General features: G+C 36.6%; 3 protein-coding genes across 4 annotated transcripts; all 3 read right to left on the reverse strand.

The window, feature by feature from the left end:
• Positions 1–124: 124 nt before the first annotated feature.
• Positions 125–4,214, reverse strand: LOC137723128 (protein FAR-RED ELONGATED HYPOCOTYL 3-like). Of its 2 annotated transcripts, none has more exons than XM_068462297.1 (3): positions 3,939–4,214; positions 1,581–2,139; positions 125–702 (listed from the first exon to the last, which is right to left on the reverse strand). In XM_068462297.1, exons 2-3 carry the CDS (start codon positions 2,130–2,132, stop codon positions 481–483), a joined length of 774 nt encoding a protein of 257 aa, XP_068318398.1. In that variant the 5' UTR covers positions 2,133–2,139; positions 3,939–4,214; the 3' UTR covers positions 125–480. The 2 variants fall into 2 exon arrangements, with proteins under 2 accessions (XP_068318398.1, XP_068318399.1); XM_068462298.1 differs by lacking the exon at positions 3,939–4,214 and adding an exon at positions 2,486–3,928.
• A 705-nt stretch (positions 4,215–4,919) lies between these two features.
• LOC137723503 (protein FAR1-RELATED SEQUENCE 2-like) lies at positions 4,920–8,447 on the reverse strand. Its single transcript, XM_068462696.1, has 3 exons — positions 8,323–8,447; positions 6,742–7,154; positions 4,920–5,414 (listed from the first exon to the last, which is right to left on the reverse strand). Coding segments are annotated over exons 1-3 (612 nt in total). The 5' UTR covers positions 8,324–8,447; the 3' UTR covers positions 4,920–5,216.
• Positions 8,448–9,894: 1,447 nt separating this feature from the next.
• LOC137723317 (protein FAR1-RELATED SEQUENCE 5-like) lies at positions 9,895–14,858 on the reverse strand. Its single transcript, XM_068462480.1, has 4 exons — positions 14,744–14,858; positions 13,632–14,053; positions 11,804–12,020; positions 9,895–10,265 (listed from the first exon to the last, which is right to left on the reverse strand). Coding segments are annotated over exons 1-3 (627 nt in total). The 5' UTR covers positions 14,745–14,858; the 3' UTR covers positions 9,895–10,265; positions 11,804–11,816.
• Between the last annotated feature and the right edge of the window lie 2,873 nt (positions 14,859–17,731).

The raw sequence follows: 17,731 nt of genomic DNA on the forward strand, positions 1-17,731 counted from the left end.
CCCTCTCTGCGGGAAGGTCAGTACGGAAGAAGGCTTGACCACGCCAGAGGCTTCGACAGCAACGCCGGAGGCTTGGACAGAAATGCTTACCAATTCCTACGGGTGCATATTTAGTCCACCAACAAAACAAAAATTACAGTAACATTTCAAATTTGATAAGAGAGGAAAACAAAACTACATTACGATTCAACAAGAGAATGACCGGAACACTTTGAACATATGAGTTCTAACATTTTATCGAGTATTTTCCCGATTTGCTCATAAAGTCTTCACCGAGGATGAGCACCTTGATCCAGACACCAAACTTCAGCTGCCACCATATTTTCTGAAAGACAGTCATTCTGTGGACTTAATTTGTCCTCTGTGGCAACCTCGACCGACACCATAGGTGAATTAGCAGTTACATAACTCCAAAAACTGGTAAAATAGGTTGCTCATCATCAAAGGCAAAGCAAGGGGCAAGAAAAGGTACAAGTTGCATTAACTCCATCCGCTATCCGAGTCCTCTGATTGTTCCTCCTCAATTTCTTTTATGCTCTGAACTGTATCCGAAACTTTTTTTGACATGTGCTCTGTGTGTTTTTCCAAATCTTTCAAGATTATATTTAGCTGTTCTTCATATGCAGCACAACGTCGCTTACATTTTTGCCTCTCGTTGTACAGCTCAAGGGACAGCTCTCGGATTCTTTTATCCTTCTCATCCTGAAAATTAGAAGAATATTAGGTCACTACATCATTGATTTTCATATGACATGTCACTACATCATTGTAAAACTTAAGATGCTAAACCAGGGATCGTAGAAATTAATAGGTGCCATGATTAAGAGTAATTTTTTTAATCTGTGTTATACTAGCAACACTTATGGGTGCTTTAGTTTTTGCTATGTCAATAATATGTGTCTGTGAAGTCTCCTGGAATATCCTTCCACGTTGGTTGATCGACAAATAAACCGTACCTAGGCAGTTGGTTGATCAACACAGGTATAGATGAGCTTCTGTTAACCTAGTTGGAATTAACATAGGAGGACATAAGTTGGAGACATCAATATGTAAAGATTAATGAATCCTTTTGCATGTTTACTAAACAAGGGCTTTCATATAAAGACCAAGGAATGTTTAGCTTCAACTTAACGGCTAATGTTAGACGATAACAGGCTTGCACAAGTGCCTGGTAACAATCCGCACAGCTCTTCCACAGTTGAAAGCATGGATTAGCATTTTAACCGCTCTAATCGAGAGTTTTATTGGTTTAACAAAAACCCCAAAGTTTAATCTATTAGCATGTCAATTAACAATTCTTTTAAAATCCAGCACTGCCCTTTGTGCGTGGGTCTCTCCTCACTAGTTTTGTTCGATGACAACTTCTTCCCAAAGCTTAAACTATTAGGACAACGATTAACAACCATTTCATTAATCTAAAAGCAAATCCGTGATTTTAAAAAGAAATATTATTAGGTAATCTTTTTAGTCTTCTTCAACATTATCATTGAACACAGTATTTAGTAACAGTGAGTTGGCGACAAATCTTCTTATGCAAACATTTCATTCAGAATTATGTCAAAAAATACTCCTCAACGTACCTCACTTGCTAAGTGCTTTCCTGATCCCCGCCATGGAACCTTGCTGGGACTCATTAGCTTGTGATTATGCTCTTTAACAAATTTTGTGACTACCCACTTTGGTCCATCTCTTTGAGCTAGCCTTATCATAGCTTGACAGCCCTCACGGGTTACTGGGGGTGGAGGAAGAACTCTGTCTTTTCTGTGCACATACTTTTTTGCTCGAAAGCCTTCTTTTGAGCAAACAAAATCTTGACCAATAATCTGATTATTTACTCGTGAACGACGATTGTGGTGTATCCGTACGGTGAAACCGGAGCGTCTGCCATATGCAACATAAAATTCTCTAGCTTCATCTCTTGAGTTGAACTCCATGCCTATATACGGTTCTAAAGCTTCTACGTTCATAGGTAGATCAGCCGATTGTTCTTCTGTCTCCTCTTTTTCATCTACACACAAGTCCAAATTCTCAGGAAGCACATCTTCTATCCCTTCATTATGTTCATAGGTTTCAGCATGCATATCTAGGTCACTCTCATCTGAATCAAATCCATGAATAGATTGGTGATCCATTAAGTTCCTACAAGAAGAAACAACAGAATTGACTAATCATTTTCACCCAAAAATTGGACACACAAACAACGACAAAATAGACGGTCAACTTCTACAACAAGTGATTTGCTTGTCAGCAGATTTTTGAGTTCCAAAAACCTCTGTATTGTCAACACTGCACTTGCGTATGCCCCATTACCATTTCTTAGAAAGAACAGAGTCTGAGGGAGAAGAAAAGCATAAGAACCGAGGGTTTACAAAAGCAATGCTTAAATGACTTATGTTATACTTTCCCCATTGCAAAACATAAATAAATAAAGGCAAACAAACAAGCACTAATAAATAACTGGAACACACGGCGCTATTAAAGTTACCTAGTTGTCTTTCATTAGGAGCCATTAAATCTATCCTATAACATATTAACGCTTCATTAAATTTTCAAGGCAATGAGAGATCATCGACAAAATAAATAATACACTGCTGATGTAAGTTTGGTTGTGGCAAGCAGTTTAATATTCATCATAAACAACAAAAGTTTTCACATGTATGGTTATGTATAGCATATGGAATATTAAGCTTCATGATAATACAGAATAGGACCTAAAATAACGCTGAAGAACCATCTTGAAAACATGAGGTACATAAGACTTTAGTGAAGATAATGTTCTAAGCATCGAGAACGGTTTCCAGGTATTGGAGTGCCCAAGAGGCGTGACTCAACCTTTGTCCATTGTGTATTAAGACAGCTATATTCCCTACAAGCAATGGAGGATTCATAACTAAGAGAACTCAAATGTGACATTAATTTCTCTTCAGATTCCAGATTCTCTCCGATGATGGGTGAAGCAGATAAAAGTAGATTGATAACTAGGAGAAGGTTTCTCACAAAAAATAAACCAAGAGCGGGTTTATTGTTGCTTGAGACAAAGATTATAGACTAACTTAAAGCACAATACTTTTTCAAGCACAACATGGAGGACAACGTACCTTCAAGAGGGAAGTTTCTCAATAGGGCATTTAAAAGAGAACCGCTTCCTTGCAGAGAAAGCAAGAATCTTAGGAATAAGGCCATTGGTGTGCAACTTTGACCAACCAAAATTTCAAATTAACAAATTGCATCTCTTGAAAGAGGCACTTTTTTTCCTATTGCACCAGTTTTCGAGTCTTTCTAATGTTTGGTTACCTATTACTTTACAAAATTTATAGTACAATGGCAGTCTATCCCCCACAAAAAATGTCGTTAGACTTAGAGTTCAATTACACAATTCCGCAGACAGTATGAAGGTAGTCAGCCTTATAAAGACAGACAAGAACCAACTGATATACAGACCCAAAGGGCATTTTGCAAATCATTTTTCTTACATTAAATTCGAACACTGAATGTCCAAAAACAAAAATTAGAAAAACATAGGATACTCTTAATAACAATCCAATTGTCGAACCAAATAACATGAGCCGTTATATCCCTTCATATGGTCAAGATTCATACAAAACACATTTTGAACTAACAGTCCAACATTGGTCTCTTAATTTAACTATTTATGTAAGCTCAACATCATGATTTCACCTAAAAACAGTCAATATACACACACAGAAATCATGGGTTTTTCACCAAAAGTTGCGAAATTTTACGAAGAATGCGGCCAGTTTGTGCTTAAACAATCATCAAATTTTCTTCAAATCAGCATCTAAACATAAAAAATAAATAAACCTGAGCCCTGGAGTTATAAATACGAAAAGCATCAATTACAACAGTTACTTTATCATAAGAAACTTAGCAAGGGAAAGCAAAGAACAAAGAATAAACAGGGTTTCGTTTAAACTCACAGTCGCCAATGACGAAAGGTTTGAAGAAAGCGGAAGTCCTAAAACGATCTGCGCATGGCAGCTCCACGAGCCCAAGTGGTCAATTTTGCGGGGCTCGCTGGTAGTGGTGGGTCCCGCAGGAGATGGAGAGCGTTGGAAGGGCGGAACACGGTAACAGAAAGACCAGCTCGACGACTCCGGACTCGGAGGCTGAGGGAGGCGGAGGCGGACCGCGGAGCTAGTCTCAGTTGCTGGGGATGTAAGGGAAGATGCTTTTCGACTGGGAACCGAGGGAAGTTTTCACAACAAAACAAGTAGCCTACACTCTGTTTACGCGCTGCGACCAACATAAACAAAATTACCGCGTTTACACGCGCTACACCCTTTTACTATATTTTTGGTTAAATTATACTTTGCATGCGTTAAATCCGATATAACAAACGCACCTTTAAAAGTAACACTCATTGGGCTCATTTTGATTTTAAAAGTAACACTCATTGGGCTCATTTTGATTTTGTGCATAACATAAAAACTCTATATGTGTCACATCTTGGCCCGAGCCCCCACCACATCTCGGACTCGACTCCACCGTAACGCGATAGTGTCCGCTTTGGGTCCTAACCACGCCCTCACGGTTTTATTTCTAGGAATTCACACGATAACTTCTCAATGAGTCACCTATCATGAGAGTGCTCTCGCGCGCTACGCGCTTAACTTCGGAATTCCGATGAACTCCGAAGTCAGTGAGCTCCCAAAAGGTAGGTCGAGATGTGTCAATATGTGTCACATGAATTCATCGATGGCATAAATAAGGGGGTGAGTTTGGCCGCACCAATCTATGCAAGTGTACAAATAACTTGTTCGGATACAAATGTCACAACTTCGGGCGATGGCCTAAAGAGGATCCTCACGCCAAAAATCTAAATTGGCACCAGTTGTCCTCCTTCAAAAATAAAAAATAAAATAAAATAGGTAATAAAACAAAGAAAAATCTAAATTGGCAAGGATCAAGGTCTGAGGAATAATTTATATCCAATCCAAAGGCAATCAAGGTCCACGGGACCATGACTCACCAAATAAGAAGGTTCACGAACTTTCTAAAGAGGTCCGAAGGAGATCAGCATGTAGGGAAATTCACAAAGGAAATGATGGAGGTATATTTACACTTGAAAGATAGAAGATTCAGAAGCATCCTATTTCCTACTTTCCTCAGTCCGGAGTTTCTGATTCGACATTCGAGAAATACAATTAAGGCCCTCCTAGAAACGAAATCATACTCACACAACAACTGAAAATCGCCTATCGCGTTAAAGCACCCGTTTTAGCTTCAAGCTCTTTTATCTTGTTAGAAACCGATTGAACTTTTGTTGAAAGGTGCGCGTTGTGGTCTTCAATATCCTTGATAAAGGCGAGTAGCTGATCTCTATATGCTGCACTTAACCGCTTCTTAACTCGTAGCTCTGCAGATAACTCCTGGATTTTCTTATCCTTCTCATCCTGGTAACATATGCAAAACGATGATCAATGAACACTGTGGAGAAAAATAGTAGATACGGTGTATGATATATTAATCTCGAGCAGGAAAACAGCCAAGAAAGAAAAGGAGACCGCATGTGGAAACAAAAGATATCTCCCAAAACCCAACAGATTTATAAAATCCCCAATGCCAATAGAACACTAATAAGTTGGACGGTTCAAAAGTACGAACTTTCACAAGAAGCAATTTTTGAACCATCTGAAAGGAAAGAAATCCATATATAATCAAAGGCTTACGAGTTGAATATTTTGTGAGAGCATCAACGTGGTATAATTAAAACACATTCAGGAATAACAAATTAAGGTGTTAATATTCCAAGCTAAGCTCATCCTAGAAATTTTCAATGTTACGTACAGGATTACACTTTACATACGAAGAAAAATACATCTTGAATCCAATGCGGTCAGGGACTCAGTAAGGCTTCAGAACATATTAAGATTATCTGTAATTTTCCTTTTCAACATTTAGAAGTATGCTCTCCATATTAAAGTGGAAATGTAAGGAGTCAATTTAATCCTTAAAAGCAAAAAAGTTCATTAAACTGATACATCGAATAGTTCTAGATAAGCTGACATTATCAAATAAAGGAAGGTAGTTTGATAGCAAGAAAGAGGAACAAAGAAATACGGTAGCCTTCAACTTTGACTTTCACGTCATTCTTCCTTTTTCATTTAATATAAGTTACAAGCTATGTTGCACCGATACTCCAAATTTGGACAAGGGTGAGTATCGGATACCTACACCCCCACGATACCTTCCAATACTTCTTCGATACTCCAAGGATACGGTCAAGATACTCCTAAGATACTTAATTAGGAATTTGGGTTGTTGTAGTTTCTAAATTCTGTTGTTCTTGTGGGTTTAGTAGACAATAGACAAGGTATGTGACTTCGAAATCTCCAGAGTTTAGGGAATGTTCCCTCCGTGTTATATTGTTGTTTTTCGAGAAGGTATGTGGATATTCCCTCTGTGTTATATTGTTATACTTAAAAGAACATAATGTTTCCACCAGTGCTTTTGTAATTGTTAGGATTAATATAATTATACTTTCATGGGTATCGTGATAAGTTGATTTTTGTTTTTTAAGTATTGCATATATCAGATTTGGTTTAGAAACAAAGAAAATATATCTTTGTAGTTTTTAGCTCACACGTTTGGTTACTGTCTAGTTATTTGACACGATTCATTAAACAGTTAGTTTAGGGTTACCTAGTATCTACAAAAACAAAACTCATCAACAGAAATTGCCCTGCGTATGAGAAAATATGCAAAGTAAGAGAAGCTTACAAGTGTTTTGCGGATCTTTGGTGATTGAATCACTAACAGATGATTATGGTCCCCCAAAAATTTCTTGATAACCCATCTTCCAGGCATCTCTTGTTTCAACAAGACCATGGCCGGACAAGCTTCTTGTTCTCCAAACTCCTTCTGCATTACTTTTCTACGATTCTCAGAGATCCCTCTGCATCCAAGTCCACGAGAGATTATTGACCCATCACGCTCAGACTTCCGGGATGACAAAACACGGGTCACAAATCCAACACGCCTGGCATAATCATCATAGAATACTTTGGCAGCTTCTTCTGATTCAAAAAGCATACCCTCATATGGTTCTTGACATGGGCCAACTTCAATATTGTTTGATTCCCCTTCTGCAGAAGTTTCGACTGTCCCATTCAAATCATCCATTTGCACCTCCACTGTAGCACAACGTATCAAGTTACAAAATACACTAAGCCAAACATGCTATTAAGCAGACTGTTAAGTTCTGCATATGGATACACGAACTTGAAATTTGAAAGGAAAATGATTAAATGACCAAATCATATAAATTCCACTCAAAGAAAGCTTAAGATTTAGGAATGTGGTAATGTAAGATTAAGACATAAAATCTTAAAAAATAATCCAGCATTGGTATAGATTTTAATATGTATTATCAACGATAGGTGTGTTTTGAGAAGTGGTCTACTCACAAAATCCTTGATGCAAAACACCTACAGTTCGGCCACACAAATCCGTTTAAAAAATTCGCATCTGCCACTCAGCCCTATGGCCCCTATCTAAACCCTATATGCGCTAACATATAGCAAATGATATCCTTCAATGCTAGGCGTGTTCTAAGCAACATCAATATGTTACAACCAATTAACAAATGCAACATCGCACGCTGACAAAAGACTATCAAACCTCACTATCCTCTATTTGACAACGCTATATACGGAGGGCAATGGTATGAAATCTCAAACAGACATGGTGGAACAAATGTGCGAGATGCAATTAATAGGATGTACATGCTTTACCGAGCAAACACAAAACGAAAGATTATAATAACACTAATACACGAAAGCTAAGCTATATCTCCATCGACTCTCAAGCTTATTCAAAATCTCAGAAATAAGAACGCCCGCGCACTCAAGACTTCACTGGTTCCCTTTAGTTTGCGGATAGATGAATATGCAAATAAATCGTATTTGTATCTAAGAAATCTTTTGAAGAAAATTAAGAATAAATAACCAACAACACCCAATTCCACGTCATTTCGCGTTTCTATAATCTTCGAGAAAGGCATGAAAATGTGGCCAAACATTGACACCCTTAATTTCTCTTCTCATTATTCTCTTCTCCCACAAATTTCGATTACCAATTACAAATACAGGAAACGCAGTGTGCCGACAAACAAATAGGAACTTGAATGAGCTCAACAAGTAGAATTGCGCACAAAACAAAGTCAATAAATCAGAGGGTATCAATATCATCAATGGCGGATACTGAATAACAGCAGATAAAAACCACAACAAGAAGAAAGAAAAGTCATACCATTTACTGTAAAATATAAAGCAGAGAAACGGAGAGATGGGCTGGACTTACTTGAACCCCAACAGGATTCCGATTTGGATTTGGAGTCCGGTGGAGGTGGTGGTCGGAGAGAAGAGACGGAGAGCTTAGATTTTGAAAGAGGAGAAGAAAAGGCACCTCCGAGTTTTTTCACCTTTTCAGACTGTTTGAGCGTGAAGTGTAAATGTAAGAAGAACCGCACACGTGGTTAATCATCGGAATATACATTTAAAAAGGATTTTTAGTTGAAATGCGTAACTTTTCATTTTAGTCTCTTGACAATAAAAATCGATGCATGTAGTTCTTAATTCTTTTCATCATAAATTATTTTGGTACTTTAGTGAAATATTTGTTAACATCCTCATTAAACTATCACGTGAATGACTACGTGACCATCTTTTTAAAGATATTTTTGTCAAACCAACCCCTCCACTTAACAAAGACTAGCATATTGATACACACAAAGTGTGTGAGAAATTTTTTTATTTTTGTTTTTGAAATAGAAGGAGAGAGGAAGGGAGTGATAGATAATGTGGGAGTGGGAAGTTTTTTATTTTTTTATTTTTTATTTTTTATTTTTTTTAATAATTAGAGATATGTTAGGATTACACGTAAGTGAGGTTTTGAAAAAAAAACAGCAAAATTTGGTCGTGTGAAATTACATTTATGTCTCATATTTCTTATTCATGTGTCTGTTTTAATTAGAGGGTTAAACTGGTAATTTCATAAGATTTTGGTTGATAATAAGTGTTTTATTAATTAGTAAAGATATTGACAGATTTTTCATAAAAATACCAAAATAATTTATGATGGGCATGCTCATGATCCACTTCTTTCGATTTTTCATTGACATGATCAAAGTGATGAGTTATGTCAATTTCAAAGACTATTTTGATGAAAAGGCCAATAAAACAAACATACAACCAAATTATATTTTATCTCGGAAGAATAAAAATAGTGTTGTAATTCGCTGTTCAAAAATATCATCTCATTCTCTCAATACAATTTTTTCTGGAATAAATGTTGAGTGTAAATTAATATTTTGGAGGGTTTTTCACAATAGTTTAAGTGAGTATGGTATTATATGGTATTATATATAAGAATCAGACAGTCTGAGTTTGATACCTATAACACTAGTGTTACACAAACGTGAGTTCATTATTTTGATATCACGCTAAAATTTTTTGGCCAACTATAAAAGTGCAAATCCTGCATGAGTTTAATATATTGATAGCACACTTATTTTTTCCGGCCTGCATCTTAATAACAACTCATAAAATGTGCGATAAAAATATCTTCGTTCTTATAAATGGCACATGATTGGTTCGAAATATCATTTCGGCATTGTTTGGGTGAAGAATGTCCAAGTCCCGAATGATTGAGATCTAGTTAGCAGGGAACAAAAGAAGTACAACATGTTAGAGATGATTAATGCATTTCATACTAAGCGTGTTCAAAGAACACTCACGCTCGAAAACCAGAAAAGTTCAAGCGAGGATGCTTCAACCGCTGGCAGCAAAAGATGTTCGACAGAGTACAGAAAAGCGTAATGGCAATAACATACACAACAACAACAAAAAAATTTCCCACGTAATGGCAATAGCATACGAGAAGTAAAAATCTACCTTCTAGTATCGAAATTATGTACAAGCGGATTCGGTTTTTACAACTCTAAAATGCTACCAAATTCCTGCAAAATGGACACAAAACCATTTGCTCTGTCTAGACTTTGGGATGCCGATGCTCCATGTAACCGAAGTTAGGCATCTGGTATCTCTCTCGGATATTATCCTGCACCATTCAAAATATGCACATGGACCGTGGCAATGCTTTCAAGTTGCTGCACAAAAACGAGTAAATTTAAGCGCAATTGCAGCTCATGAACTGGTCACCATCATCACCACATAAAGCAGCTCCATCAGTGCTTGCATGTCTGCATAGTCCCGGATAAGTTGGATTTCCCACATGGCTGCAGCCTGCACCGAAAAAGCAGTTTATGATTGGCACGAGACCACAAGTTGTATAGATCTCGGTCAGTGTCTGATTTCTAATCACATTAAAACACGACCACACTCAATAAATTAGTAAGCTCACCTGCATCTAATGAATAAAACAACTTGAACGTCTAATAAATAAGAGGAAGGGAATTGAAGAGAAACAATAAGAGAAATGAACACGATAGGAATAACGTTATTAGTTAGAAACAAAATGAAAGATCTGTGCTCAGAGAGATGCCAATAAAGAAGCGAATAACTCCATGTTACAGCCAAAGCTGTAAAAGTTGGAAATTAAGAACCTAATCAACAAGTCAAAATATTATTTAAGCATGCCAGTCAAATATCAATACGACAACACACGCAAAATAATTAGTATTACATCAACGTAATTACCGTTCAAAGTTTTTATGTTAAACTTAACCTATTTGCTGAACAAGGGAACCTATGAAGCACGGATGCTACAAATTTCAAGAAAGGAGTGGCTCATACCAATATGCCCTCGGAACTGAATGAATGTTCCTAATCTGTGTCCAACTAATGTTTTGGGGTACTTTGACTTTTGAATACCGTTAAGAACCCGTGTGTAGAACTTGGCACTACAAAACTGGCTTGTAAGTTCTACCAATGTGGGATAACGGGTCCTGACTCCTGACAGATATGGCCTGAATATGCAAGTGTATTGAAAGTAATACTTGGCTAATCTGCAACTTTTAGAAAACGAAAACCAGGTATGTGAGGGTAAATTCTAAATATACTGGAACTCTTTTCTTTTCCAAAACAAAGAACCAAAAAGGAACCTGAGTGTATTATAACATGTAAGGGCACTAAGAAACACAACAAAACATAAATAAAGAATAAAGAAACAATCCATACATATACATATATTTTATTATCGTATCCTTGCCACCATATCCTAGTTTTTGGAGACTTGTCGTATATGTATTGCATATCTTGTATTCGTACCCGTGCAACATAGGGAACAACAAGGGCAGCCTCACGGGCCAGCCATTGATTGTCCTCTTTGAAGAAATTTGGGAACTAAAAAGAGACATGTTTTACATCAGCATTCATATCAGGGGGAAATTGTACTTTTAATTTTTCAACTCAGAACCAATTCAAGATTAATCGGAACCAATCAACACTAATGGAACTTCATCAATCATATATTCAACGAAGAGAGAGATCCAAGTTTTGAACACTGCAAGCTATGATACTTGAATTTAAATTTCATGTATTTAATCTTTTCCCTAATGATCCCTCAATGTATTAAACAGTGAGGAATTTTATTCAGCGCAGTTTTAGATCATCATTAGGGAAAAGATAGCAAACACTACACCTTATGGAAGCAATGAAATATTCAAGTTGCAACACTGTTGAATTATTAGCATTGGAAAACAGACGTTACTAAAACCTTAATTTCACTGCAGAAATGGTGTCCAACAGTTCTAGCAACCTAATTGATAAAATCAGGAACAAATAGAAACAGACTACACCCTACATAATTTTGATATACTCACTCTCAATTGAAGCCTATCTATGCTGTGAAAGCTCCTGATCTATGGCCTCAAATTCTTCAATATTACCCCTTACATTTTGAACTTTCTTGGATAGCTGTTCATTATACTCTTCAACAATCTCAGTAAATGCCGTTAGCTGTTCCTGATATGTTGTGCACAGCCGTTTCTTGTTCCGAAGCTCTGCAGTTAATTCTTGAATTTTCTTATCCTTCTCATCCTACAAACAAAACACAAGACACGGTCACACAAGAGACATGATTTAGATCGTACTTGATGCACGAAAAACGAAATGTTAATAAAATAGGATTATACAGTATATCAAACTGTCAATTAGGAAGACATATATCCTACAACTTCATATCATCACTTAACATAGAGCATACATGATTACAAGCACAGATATGTTTATATGACCAGAAAGATACATACATCTCCAAACATAGGCATCTGTGCATGCAGTGCACACTTTGTTTTTTTGTGTGTATTTGCATTAAACATTTCCAGTGTTCAGTTCAACAATGGAAGAAGAGAATTTTTAAAGCAAATGGGACAACGGCGCACAGAGCTTGAAGGAAATTGAGTTTTTAAATTTATATGTTATCCAACTGCAATAACTCCAAAATCAGATCACCCAAAGGCTTAACCAGTTCATGCTTTTGACCCTGTCTTATATTCCAAAACAAAAGACGGCACAAAAATTTCAGTTTCTTTGAGCCCTAATAAGATGACATCCTACCCTGTGTAGTGTGAACGGTTCTGTAACACTTAGAATCAGTACACACTGTCATTAGCATGATTTCTAGCAGTATAACCATCTGCCATACTAATTACAAAACAGGGATATCTGGATTTAAATCTGTTATTCCTACAAAGTTTGATTGGTGAAATTATTTCAATTACTTAATTTATGTATAAAAGAGACAAGAAATAGAAAGTGGGACAAATTCTTCATAGAAAAAGTAAATGAATGAAAAGGAAAAGGCCAGACCAAATTATGTTCGTGACATAGCATGAAGAAGAGCATCGTAAGACGTTAAACCATAAGTTACTCTCACTAGACTACCACAAAAATGAGGCTCAAAATTCACATATTGAGTTTCTACCAGGTTGTCTAACTTTACAAGGTGAAGTTCATGCCAAGGATCTAGAGATTCTAAACGATATCACATATAGTACAGAAATTGTCAATCTAATTTGGGAGTATTCAACATCAAAATGCCATATCCATAACTTGTTTCCGAAGGTAATACACAAAGGCCCTAGTCCTGAACTGTATCTACGACTTGCCTTTCTGTACACAGCCGGTTGAGCTGCCTGAATAAATTTTCACCTCCATCAAGATGGTCTTATAAAACATAAAATAAAATGAAATAAACCAATTCTGCTGATTATGCAGAATCCTAGATTCGCTTTCTCAATGTCAGTGAGGATAATTTGACCAGCGTTTACTAATCTTCATGTTTTAAAGAGAACTGTTCATTTCTAAGTACATATATGCTTTGAGCAAGGCATTAACAAAAAATTTACTAGAAATTCATGATACACAAAAACAATTTTTTGGTACTGCTACTAGTCTTCTTAAAAAGCAATAAAAGTTGACTTTAAGAACCAACAAAACAGCACTAACCCCAAACAGGAGTACATATATGGTTTTCCTTTTTTCTGAAAGTACACTAAGGATATAATATACAAGAACTGTTTTTTAAAGGAGTATAAAGTCTAAATCTTACATCTTAAAATATACATCACCTGGCAAATCAATGATTTGAAGACACTGAAAGTTCAACTATTTACACGAGAATGTCAACAAAATGAGAAAGATACTCACCAAGGTTTGACGAGCTTCACGTGGGGACACCACTAGTGGATGATTATGATCCTTTATGAATTTTGTAATCACCCATTTACTGGATTTATCATACTTTACGTGAATCATTGCCTTACAACCTTCCCTTGTACTTGCTCGTGGTTTTCGAACCGGCCCAAATTTACCTCGAATACTAACACAGTGTCCCTCCTTATTACACCCAAGTCGACGAGCAAGAATCCTACCATCTCTTTCAGACCGACGGCATGACATCACACGCATGACAAATCCAACATGCCGTGCATACTCATCATAAAATATCTTGGCAGCATCTTCAGATTCGAATTCCATACCCTCATATGGTTCTACAATGGAATCGTCGTCATATGCAATAAGTTCCTGCGCATCAGAACTCTCCAATGCTATATCCCCGTCCGAATCCACTGCAATACATTGCCTGTTAAATATCTTCTAAGCTCTAATAAAATCAAAATAATATTATCTTTTGGGCTCGTAGAACATGCAATATAATGAAATGGGAAAAATTTGAACTTTCCCATCTACGGTTAATATGATTCTGCGAAAAAACCCAAAATATTACCCAACTACGCGCAAAAAAGCTTCTTCATTTTCTTGTACTCAATAATCATAGGCAAGTAAAATATCCCGTTTCTTATTTTATCAAACAGGTGGTGAGCAACATAAAAAAAAAAACACCCAAAATACAATTTACGGCATAATTTTACAACAAATCAAATTGAAAAAGTCACTGTAAACTAAATAGATCCCACCACACCCCATGGAAAAAAGATAACAGAGAACTACAGATTTTGCCCATTTAACAGTGAACAACAGCAGGCAGCTAAAGCTAACATTCTTCAATCCCAGTGCAAAAAAAATGCAAAAAATAGTATCCGAATTATGAAGTACAGAGACACGGAAACCCAAACAATTTAAACCAATTAAATTTAAGCAAAGTTTGCTCCGGATTCAGAGTCCTGGGGTATGAACTTGCATGACTGAAATGGGAACAAAGTGGGGATAAAAGGCCAAAATAAATGGAGGGTTTCGACGAAGGGCGAGGCAGAAGAAATGGGTATTCGTTGGAATGTCGACAGGAACGGAGCACTTACTTGATTCGAGCAAGCTAAGTAGAAGCAAGCGAAGTAGATCTTCGTTTTCCCGTCGGGAGTGAGAATTCCGTGGAGTCGTAAATGCTTCAAATTGTTTCTTTTCTTTTGGGGAAGATAGACCACGTCAGATAAAAACTCGAACGCAGACACTTTAAAATAAAATGCACGTGGCGCTTTACCGGCTGAAATCTCCGAATCCAGATCCTCCCGAGCGGATTCGGAGATTCATAAATCATGTTTGTTCATCATACATCATGTAATCAGAAATTATTTAAAATTAAACACAAATAGTATTTGATAAAAACTGACTGCACGATGTACGATAAACGAACACGATTTACGAATTCCCAAAATCCTCACCAAAAGGATTCGGAGAGGAAAATCTCCAGCCCTTTTCTTTTTAATAACAAATTATTTAATTTAAGCTTTTTTATCCAAATTCTGACTTTGATTTGTGAGATTTAAAATTAATAAAAGTGAGTGGTATATGAGACTATTTACTTTCAATTATTTTGATCTTATATGTGAAATCTCTGTTAAATTGAGAATATTTGTCAAATCAAATCCTCCTCTTGAGCTAGTAGTTTCTAATTTAACGAAGATTTTTCACAAAATGAGCAAAATCTCCCTTAAACTGGTGGTTTTTCAATTTAACGGAGATTTTTCACAAAAAGCTAAAACGATTGACGGTGAACAATCTTACGAACTACTTATATCAATTTTAAATTTTAATGACCAAAATAAAGAGTTATGATAATCTCATCATTTTAGCCAAAAAAATATTTAACTTTCTAATATTATTGCTCTACAACTATCATCAAGAATCCAACCGCATTAATTACTTAATGGTTATGACAATTGGCATAGTTTGTTGGTGTAATTTTAGAGAAATGACTTCCATGTCGATAACATTATGTGATAATAAAATAGAAATGTATAAATTTTTATTTCATGTGTAACATTCCATATCAATGTAAGTTATTCTTGTAATCATATTTTTTGGGGTATAGTAATCACCAAGTCACTTGGATTCTTACTTTAAGTTGCAGAAAAGATAGAAAATATTGTAATTGTTACAAATAGACAAAAGATAGAACTTCTGAAGTGGAACATGAGCAATGTATCATATTGCTTTTTTTTTTTTTTTTTTTTTTGTTAATGTCAAACAAGTGCAATAGACGTAGAAGATGAAATGTGAAAGAAAGCAGTATTATCTTTATGGTTTTCTTCTTTTGTCGTGCAAGGGAAAGAGTAAGTTGGCACAAATTGTTTACTTGAGATGGATAGATGATCTTTACATTACAAATTTCCATTTATATAGAGGAGCCTTACACCCGTGGAAAATAAATGGCATGAATGAAAGTCTTCATCCATTTCACTATTTCATCTTTCTAAGACTTACTCTACCCAAAACTTTAATTGGTATTGCTAAAATTCACTTTAGCTGCAGATTTGCTTCTTTATGCATTCATATGTGTAGCATTCACATCATACTTCACGACATATGTGTGGCATTCACACCATATTTCGCGAGAGTAATAAGAATTCAATCATGGCTTCCACCCCGTTCAAAGCACATGCACGATGCATGGTCCTCATACAACTCTCTGACCGAAAAATTATGTATACAACTAGTCATCCAAGTGAGTCGAAAATGGAAGCTACCATCTAAAAATTACCATTAGACCGTACTCCTAGTGACAAGATTGGATCAAGAGTTCAATTGTGTCACCTGGAATATACATTAGGACCCCAAATCGAGGCATGTTGGCCAACACCAGGAAGGTGACGAAGCCATAAAGTATGATAATGTATCAAATGTGAATACATTAAAATCTTAAAGTGCCTAAGTACACGAGTGTGCGGTGAGCGGGTCTGGACCCATTTCACGCATGATATAGAGCATAGGTATAGTACAGTAAGGTAAGATAATGATTATACCATCAAAAAGAAGCCACCTGTACTGGGAAGTGCCATAAATTTTCGTCGATACGGAAACTCTATTGCTAGTACCTGGAGGGGTGCATAAATAGAAAATGTGAGTGAGTGATCGAAACAAGTATTTTCAAAATCATTTTCCATTATCAAAGGTAGTAACCCCTCGCCGTAAGACCTGTATAGTTTCCAACAAATCATACTACGTAAGAGTATGAATCAAAAGTATACTAATAGTAAACCTGGAAATATACCACTATCCAACATTTCAGTAGCAATACAAATAATCACATGCTTAATAAACCATAATAACATGCAAATCAGAATCACCTATGGTGACCTGCACAACTGTACATATATCACATCAATCAATACTAACACATAAGTCGGAGTCACCTATCGTGACATGTACGACTTATCCGCATCTCATGAATCAATGCTAGTTAATAGCTCAATAACATGCTAGCCAATTACTCATCAACATGCTAGCCAATTACTCATCAACATGCTAGCCAATAGCTCAACAATATGCTAGCCAATAGCTTAATAATATGCTAGTCAATAGCTCATCAACCAAATCCTACACACGAGTCGGAACCACCTAAAGTGGTCTGTATGACAGGCTGGGTGTAAATAAATATGCTCAAGTGTTACGATCACGTGAAGGTTGTGCGAAGTATCGCAAGTCACCTACGAGTCGGAACCACCTAAAGTGGTCTGCATGACAGGCTGGCACCTACCTTGGATCCAAGGTGAGCTTGTGGTGCGGGAGGTGAACGATCACGTGAAGGCTAGGCCCGGGCCACGGGCAGGAGCACTAACACCGAGGTGCAGGTTTATGAGCTCTAAGATATCTCAATACAATCGTACTTACTACCATCGTTACCATCAAAGTGTACATACCTGAATCTTACATGAGCGTCCGCATCATCATTTGGCACTTCAAAGCATTCACAATAATTAGATTCAGGTAATATATGTATGAATATGCCATGATACAATCTAAACCCAAACATTTCGTAGTGCTTCCAAATATATATAATATTACCAGCT

The sequence above is a fragment of the Pyrus communis genome, chromosome 17, assembly GCF_963583255.1.
Source record: "Pyrus communis chromosome 17, drPyrComm1.1, whole genome shotgun sequence".
NCBI classification, from domain to species: Eukaryota; Viridiplantae; Streptophyta; class Magnoliopsida; order Rosales; family Rosaceae; genus Pyrus; species Pyrus communis.

Coding starts and splice junctions, on each gene's coding strand:
- LOC137723317 (XM_068462480.1), bottom strand. Junction 12,021..13,631: donor GTGAAGCTCGTCAAACCTTG/GTGAGTATCTTT, acceptor TTTTGTTTGTAG/GATGAGAAGGATAAGAAAAT.
- LOC137723503 (XM_068462696.1), bottom strand. Junction 5,415..6,741: donor CAAAGATCCGCAAAACACTT/GTAAGCTTCTCT, acceptor ATATGTTACCAG/GATGAGAAGGATAAGAAAAT.
- LOC137723128 (XM_068462297.1), bottom strand. CDS start 2,132: ATGGATCACCAATCTATTCATGGATTTGATTCAGATGAGAGTGACCTA. Junction 703..1,580: donor GAAAGCACTTAGCAAGTGAG/GTACGTTGAGGA, acceptor TCTAATTTTCAG/GATGAGAAGGATAAAAGAAT.